This window comes from Labrus bergylta, chromosome 1, assembly GCF_963930695.1.
Source record: "Labrus bergylta chromosome 1, fLabBer1.1, whole genome shotgun sequence".
NCBI classification, from domain to species: domain Eukaryota; kingdom Metazoa; phylum Chordata; class Actinopteri; order Labriformes; family Labridae; genus Labrus; species Labrus bergylta.
In genome coordinates, this window is record NC_089195.1 from 12,765,469 (window position 1) to 12,773,828 (window position 8,360).

The 8,360-nt window shown below is 42.0% G+C and overlaps 1 protein-coding gene across 1 annotated transcript; it reads right to left on the reverse strand.

Moving 5' to 3' along the window:
- Positions 1–1,307: 1,307 nt before the first annotated feature.
- Positions 1,308–6,204, reverse strand: LOC109998065 (sialic acid synthase). Its single transcript, XM_020652797.3, has 6 exons — positions 5,944–6,204; positions 4,629–4,844; positions 4,449–4,548; positions 4,109–4,263; positions 2,433–2,699; positions 1,308–2,115 (listed from the first exon to the last, which is right to left on the reverse strand). Exons 1-6 carry the CDS (start codon positions 6,073–6,075, stop codon positions 1,906–1,908), a joined length of 1,080 nt encoding a protein of 359 aa, XP_020508453.1. The 5' UTR covers positions 6,076–6,204; the 3' UTR covers positions 1,308–1,905.
- Between the last annotated feature and the right edge of the window lie 2,156 nt (positions 6,205–8,360).

Here is an 8,360-nt window from a genome sequence, read left to right on the forward strand (position 1 = left end):
ACTTCATCTGATTCATTCAGTATGGAAGTGACGTCATTTACGTTACCCGAACCGGCCGCACCACCTGTTTTTTTTTGTTTTTGTTTAGCTTTATTCAAGAGTAATGCACAGATACAGTCATATATTAAATAACTAAATAACATACAGTACATAAAGAAAAGTACAAATGAAAGACAGTAATATACAGAATATAAAATAAACCAATAAAGACACATTTAAATAGTGAAAAATTATTTAAATAGAGGGGGAAAGGTTTTAGAATAACGCAGATATTTGTTATATTTTCTGTTGTTAATTAAAAGTAGTGATTTCAGTCGGGACTTTAACTCTAGATTAAAAATTGATTAAATTAATCCACGCTCGTTTGTTTTGATTTGGAGAAGTGACGTGACGATTTACGTTTAATTTCGCACAGCATTGTGGGTGGTAAAATACAATTAATTCCCTGAAAGCAAGCATCCGATCCATACTGCATGAAACCCGGAAGTTAGTATCCATACTGAAATGTTCAGTATACTGAGGTGGACCCAAAAAATGCATACTGAATGACCACGAAAGTTCAGTATACTGAAACTCCATACTGAATAGTCGTACTGCATACTGAACTGTGGCTATTCGGAAAAGGGTCCTGGTCTCATTTGTCCCTGTTGCAATTCATATATTAAATATCAGTTAGCCCTTTGGTTGCTTTTTTTTGGTCACTTTACCAACTTAGTAAAAATCCCTTTTTGGTCTGAGCTCTTGCTGCGATGTTTTATAGTTTTCCAAATTTTGTTGTCTGATTGTTTAACTTTGTTCTAATTCAGATTTTACCCTGACGTCGTCCTTGTGTGTGTCGTCTTCTGTGTGCTCTGAGTTTGTTCTCTACCACACTCAAAGCGTGTGCTGAGGTCCGCTTCTGGAGCAACGGCGCTCGTACATGTGAGGGGCGTGGCTTTTGAGGGGAGGGGGCGGGTGTAGACGGAGGACTGAGGGAAGGCTACTTTCAAAATCATGCTAGTTTGAGAAAATGACCAGCTCTGCCTTTAATGAACAGTGTGTGTGTGTGTGGGTAGGGGGGTCCTCAGTCTATGTTGCCCTTATTTTGGGGGTCACGACCTGGAAAGTTTGGGAACCCCCGCACTAGGCTACCGGCGCCCTATTATATCGCTTTTTAGAATTTAAATTGAGGGTTGCTAAACACGAGGTACAGCAAATATTCAAACATTTGATCCATGCTAACAGAATAGCTACGATACAAACATGGCCGACTGCAGATCAAAACGCTGCGGGGTGTTGTTGCACAAAGAAGGAAACAAACAAGAGGAAACAGGTGAAATATTTTATTGAGATGTTTCATCTTCTCACCCTTCATTAGATTCCTGTGATATTCCCAAATGATAAGATTGATAAATGTGTGTGAACAACCTGATTAGGAGACAAGCTGCTATAGGGAGTCTGCAGATGACCGAGGAAATGTGCAAACACACGACTTCTAAAAAATCTCTGCAGACGAGCGTGTGCACATTTCCTCTCAGAGTTGAATCTAACTGGTGTCATGGTGGCTGCTCTCAAAGACGCTCTACGAGTACAAACCCAGCCGGATCACTCATATTTAAAGGACTGGAGGTGTCTGTGTATCGCTCTGAGACACTGACTGTTTGACCCTCACGCCCTGTGATGTCACTGCTGCGTCATGAGAGGCTCAATATTCATTTAATGTTTCAAAACCAGATCAAACTACCACCTGATGTGAGGCAACACAGAGTTTAACGAAGAGCCCGTTAGCGGAGTCAAATTAAATTATATTAAGGCGACTTTTGGAACATTTTAAATTCTTTGGCAAAGGAGAACAAACGAGGAAATCTCAAAAGATTCGATTACGGCGTTATTATCCTCTTCAAATACAAAAACTCTTGGCCTCCCTCAGCACTTGGCCTTCTTGCCGTATTTATCAACGACTTCCGGTGTGACGCTCTGGTCCTCCTCCACACTCTCCGTCACCTTCTTTCCCACCAGCTCGTAGATGTCCTCGGCTCGGACGCCCATCGGCTCGGCCACCTTCACCGTCAACATGTCCAGAGTCAGCGTCGCTCCTTTGGGGATTTGGACCTTGGCCACCACTGATTTACCCAGCTGGAAGATAGATAGACAGATAGATAGATAGATAGATAGATAGATAGATAGATAGATACTGTATTGATCCCGAGGGAAATTCAAAGCATCCAGTTGCAGGTTACAAAGACGTACATGACATGAAACATTTGTTACAAATTAACCACAAAACTGAAAAAAAGTGTTGACCTTCTGTTGTGTTGTTTATATATGTACCGCAATGTTTAAAAAGAAGATATTCTAAACAGACATTAAATAACAGTCAGAGAAGAGCGGCGTGTGAAAAAAAGCATCAAACTGGTTTTTCTGTGTTTCCCTGCAGAGAGACGATTTCCCACCTTGTCATGGCACGGCTTCTCGCACGGTAACATCTGCTTCAGGCCGCTCCCCATCGACCTCTCCACCAGCCGGATTCCCTGAACCAGCTCTGTCAGCTCATCGGGGGTCAGAGAAGCTTCGTGGTCGCTTCCTTTCCACGTCTTGTCCAAGGTCACGTGACGTTCGATGACCTTCGCCCCCAGAGCTACAGCCGCGATTGATATAGCAATCCCGGACTCGTGGCCGGAATATCCAATGGGAATGTCTGGAAATTCCTTCTGGTATTCCTACAAGACACAAGTGGCCAGGATGAGTTTTTCTATCCTCTGCGTTAATCTGACATTCTGCGTGATTTACTTATTTGCTGTCTTGAAGAGTTTAGACGATTAGATTTATGGGACTGATAAACTTCTTGGTTTATCTCACAGCCAGCTGTGAGTTAGCTTAGCTTAGCATGAAGACTGAAAACATGCAGACAGCGCTAGCCTTCCTTCATCCAACAGGAACTAAATCATCCTTAGCGACCTCCTTTTTGCTAAAGCGTTATTTAATGAATAAAGCTAGAACATAAACCGCTATGAACATAACTGGACACTGCTCGGATATTTAATGACATACTGTCGTTCAATGCAATAAACTTTATTAATCCCTCTTGGGGCAATTGGTGTGGAGCAGCTCGTACACGAGAAAAAAACACGAACAAAGACAAGTTGACGTACAAGCAACAGATTAGCCTACACAAGAGTTAAAACATAGATAAAGGAGACACTGATATTGGACAGACTGATTAAAAGTCGGCCAGACTGAAGATGAAATGAAAACACTAGAGTGATCAGTCAAATAAAAGAATAGATAAAAGATATGTGGCGCCAAAAGATAAAATCATTAAAAAGCATTCAGTAATCTGATCGCAGAGGGGATGAACGATTTAGAGTAGCGGTTAGTTTTACAGGCAGGTAAAACATAACGGTGACGTGATGGCAGCAGACAAAATTCACCTGGTCAAGAGTGCGTGACCAGAAGAGGCTAAAATACTCTCAGCCTTTCTGAGGATCTGCTGGTTACAATAAGAGTTTAAATCTCTGTTGTTTCAAGCCGATTATCTTAAAACAGATTTGAACAATTCCTGTAAGGCTGTTTCTGTCTTCAACTGAGAGGCTGTTGAACCAACAGATAAATGAAAAACAAAGGAGACTCTCAATAAAAAACTGGTAAAAGTGACAAAGTATCACAGGACTGACTGAGAAAGATATAGCTGTCGTAGCTGTTGCAAAGCAGTCAGTTAGCTTAGCTTAGCATCAGAGACTGGTCTTGGCTGCCCACATGTCTTGTCACTGTTCACTACTTCCCCTCCTTGGGCCACATTTCATAGGTTCAGTACTGACCACAGCAGACTGGGAACGCCCCAAAGAGCAGCAGAGTTGGGAGGCTCTCACCCAGTCATCTAACCATCACAGTCAAAGTCACTCACACTTTTAGTCTGGTTCTTTTATTCCTGCTTCCAACACCTCAACGTGAGGACAAAAAGTTCACTTCCTGCCTAACATATACCCCCCTACTGACAGGAACCATTTCTAACCAGATGATCAAATGTTATTTACTGAACCCACCTGATGTCATCACAGCTGATTGTTTCTTTTATTTTTTAAATGCTCATTATTAAACATATGAAAATCAGCTGCTGGCGTCATCTCACCATTATCACTCGGAGGTTGACGTCTTCGGCTTCCAGAGGGTAGGCGCTGGTGCACTGCAGGATGGCAAAGTTCTGGTTGTGTTTCTTCACCGTTTTGTAGACCTGACGCATCGTCTCCATCGACTGCATCCCGCTGGACACCACCATGGGCCGTCCTGAAACGTCATGTCCCACAGAGCTGTGACAGCCCGCACTTACAAGAACAACATTTAAGACACCTTTCTTTCTTTTTTACATACTCTGACAGGAAACCGAGACATTTTTATCACTACTTAACTCAACGTTAAATTACCCCTCATGGCTCGATCCTACACATTCACCTGCAGATGATGGGCCTCACCTTTCTTGGCTGTTTTCTCCAGATATGGGAAGTTGTTGGTGTCTCCAGAGCCCACTTTGAAGAAAGGCACATCGAGCTCATGCAGGAACTCCACTGCCATCTAAAGAGGGAATAATCCCAGGTGAACTAAACACCTTTCACAAACTGTCAAGAAACATTCACATAGAGTCTTGTTCTTACCTCATCCATCCCTGAGGCGGTGAAGAAGATCCCCACCTCCTCCGCGTAGCTCTGCAGCTCCCTGTACTGCTCATGGCTGAACTCCAGGTGGCGCTTGTGTTCACCGTAAGTTTTCCCCCAGGAGTTTTTGGTTTCATATTTGCGCTCCAGGGCTTTCTTGTTGAATTTATGTTCTAATTCACTTTTCTGGAACTTGGCACAATCGGCTCCACAGTCCTGTGAAGGTGGATATCAGTTAGGGATGAATAAACGAGGCGGGCTCGTAAAGTATTACTGACAACTAATGATTATTTATTTTAGAGTTCCTGTAGATTCCTTTCACATTATAGAAAGCAACAAATGTAAAGCGTTTGTGTGCCTCTATTTAGAGACAGGACAGTGGACAGAGTCTGAAACCAGCGAACGACACGCGGGAAGGAAGCCACAGGTCGGAATTGAACCTGGGTGGAGGATGACAGCATCTGCACGAGGCACACGCACAAACCACTAGGCCACAGGTGTCCCAGTGGGTCCGATGACAGCCTCTGCACATGGGGCGCACACACCAACCACTAGGCCACAGGCACCCCAGTAAAGCTCTACTCTTACAGGCAGGTTCCTGAGGAGGGGTATGCATTTAAATACAAACTGGAGGAAACCATATTTAATAACCGCAATTCTCCTTCAGGTTTTATTTGTTTTATAATCACTTTATAGCAAAAAAATAATAATTAATTTTAGATTCAAGCATTAAACAACGATTTAATGACTCAGATTATTGTCTCTCATATCACTCAAGCACTCATGGTAAATCTGTCAATGATTTCTGTTTATTCAGAACTTTTTTCTACATTATTTTATTAACATTATGATTTTTGTTACAGTTTTATATCCACAGACTGTAAATTGAATATGTATATTATATTTATATTGTTAAATATTGGTATTTTTGATTGTTTGTACATTTCCATAATTCAATAAAGTTTATTAAAAAAAAGTCAAAGTTCAGTCGCCAACGCCAAGTGCCAAACCCCATTTACAAATCTGGTAATTTTACTACACTGCTAATTATCTTTTTCTTTTTTTTAACCTGAGGCAAATTGCGAAGTTTATACAGTCTTAAGTCTATTAAATTACATATATATTACTAATATATGATTAACAAAAACTTGTCTTTCATTAAAATGATTCAAACGCGACACATTTAATCGGCGCTTTTTTAAACGGAGTTCTGTGAAAAACATTCGTCCCCCGTCGTGTTGTCTGGCGTTAAAGAGGCAGAAAAATCACTTAAATCCACATTTAAAATAAGCCGAAAGGTGTGCACTTTTATTACCTTTGCCATTTTTATCATTTTCTTGGCAATCTCAATGTCTCCCTGGTGGTTTTGTCCGATTTCAGCGATGATGAAGCACGGATGATTTCCTCCGATCATCCTACCGGGGCACAGCTCAAACTTTAGCGGCATTTCGATCACTAAATACGGACAGGTAACAACCAGATAAGGTGGCAATGAAGCTGAGAGGTGGACGGGTGGAGAGTTGCGCCTTCGAAAGCAGACCGGGGATCAGTAAATGTGATGCACACGTCTCTTCCACCGGGTGTTCCCGGATTTCCGCGTTGTGTAGTTCAACGTGAGAGCCGGAAGTTCTTACAAAATAAAAGCATGCAGTCATTCAATCGTTTTCTTCGAAGTAAAAAAGGACTGGAAGCAATAAAGTAATATTTTGCACAAGTAGGCTACATTAATTAGGACGCGGCTATTGTTTTTATTTTATTTTGTATAACCCCAGGTCTAAATTATGTAGGACATTGTGTAAAATGTAAATAAAAACAGAATGTGACGAGTTTCAAACATTGGGACGCCATATTTAATTAGATAAAAACCCACAAAATGTATTTAATGTTGAAACTGAGAAATGTCATTGATTATGGGTCAACACGTTTCATAAAAAGCTTCCTCTGTTTTCCACTTTTCCTTTTGAACGACACTGTAAGCGTTTTAAGGGCCTTTCAGATAGGATGCAGAGGGCGCTGCGCTCCGTGACGGCCCCTCGGAGCGTCCGATAGGAGGGAAGATCAGATCACAACAAACTGTGTCCCACTTTCCAGAGCTCAAGTTTAAAGACCCACTGGTGGGACATCGGAGAGAAAGCTCTTCTTAGGAAAGAAATGTCCGACAGTTTGGGAGTACCAGGTGTGTTTCAAACAGCAGCAGAAATGTGTTTCATGTTCATGAAGCGGCCGTTATAGTGAGCCTAAACTCTCCCACATCCTGACTTGCCCTGAGGATTTCCTCCAGGTGAATTCTCCTGATTATATCCTGCTGCGTTCTCACGTCAGCTCACTCTGACTTTCTGCAGAATAAATATGAGGAGGCTGGAGGAGAAACTCCGGGTGAAGTCTGATCAAAAATGTGGCTGTTTACGTTTACACATGCAGCTCCTCCTGCAAATATCAGGAATTTTTCAGGAGTTTTCTGCATGTTAGAAATCCCTTTACGTGAACAGTGAAAAACGTGAAAAGTCCCGCCTCCTCTCCACCTCTTAGTCTGTTTCTTTTGTCGGAAAGCTCTTTGGAGACATCATTTCCAAAAAAGCAACTGCCATCATTAGCCTTCTAAACTACACCTCAGACACAAGTGCATGACAACACTGAGACGATACGTCGTGTTTTATACATTCTAGTATCCTGTGTTCAGAGAGGGAGATGACTACACCTCAGTTTGGACAGCTGAATGAAGATTTGAATCCAGATTCCAGTTTAACTGGTTATTTTGACACACAAATACATCAAGGCTTCTTTCAATGTCATTCGGCCTCAGCTGTAATTTTCCACGTCTGTTGTTCCCTAGACAACAGCGCCTCCATGTCCTTGTTTAGTGCCCAGACGATCTGAAAGTCAGAAAATTCACCAGAAGCTGAGCCTGATCCTCAGCCCTGAGCCCCCTTCTGGACCAAAACAGGTACTATCACACCAGCGTCAGGTTTGTTTCCAAGAACGGAAGTGCATGATTTTTTAAACCAGTCACTTACGCCTTCTCACATGTGCACTCCTGGCTCTGAATACGTCCCCAGACGTTCTCACATCGGATCACCCCGATTTCACGTGGAAAATGTACTTCTGGACTTGCAGGAAAAAATCAGAGTAAAGTCAGAGTGAAAAATGTGTCTGCGTTCACACATGCCGCTCACAGTAAAAAGTTCAGGAAGTTTTCAGGAGTTTTGTGTAATTATGAAATCTCCACATAGACACACCTGCTCTGCACAGTGACAGCTTTGCAACATTTTGAAATAGGAAAGTTTAACCTTTTTTATTTCTACCACGCTATAAAGCATGCCCTGTCCTGTAATTTTTTAAACCCTTTTCATCCCCATAAATAACATTTGGCAACATAAATCTTCTTAGCTTGATTCTTTAGGGACTCAAACAAAGATGTGCAAAGTCACAATTTAAAGCACTTAGAAGATTTCATGAAAACTCTGGAAAGCAGGAGTTTCTCCTTGGAAATGTTATGGAAAGAGTATTTAACTACAACTGACAGTACAAGAATTAGCCTGTTGAAAAGAGCCAAAATAATTGATTTGGCAAATAGCCAATTATAGATTCTGAAAATTCAGGTGGGACCTTGGGTGGCCAATAAGAGCTTTAGGGGGGCACATGCCACCCCTGGCCTTTACTCTGGACACGCCCTTGATGGGCTAATATGTACTCTGTCCTAGCTCTACCTCATCCCAGGTCCCAAGTGACTTT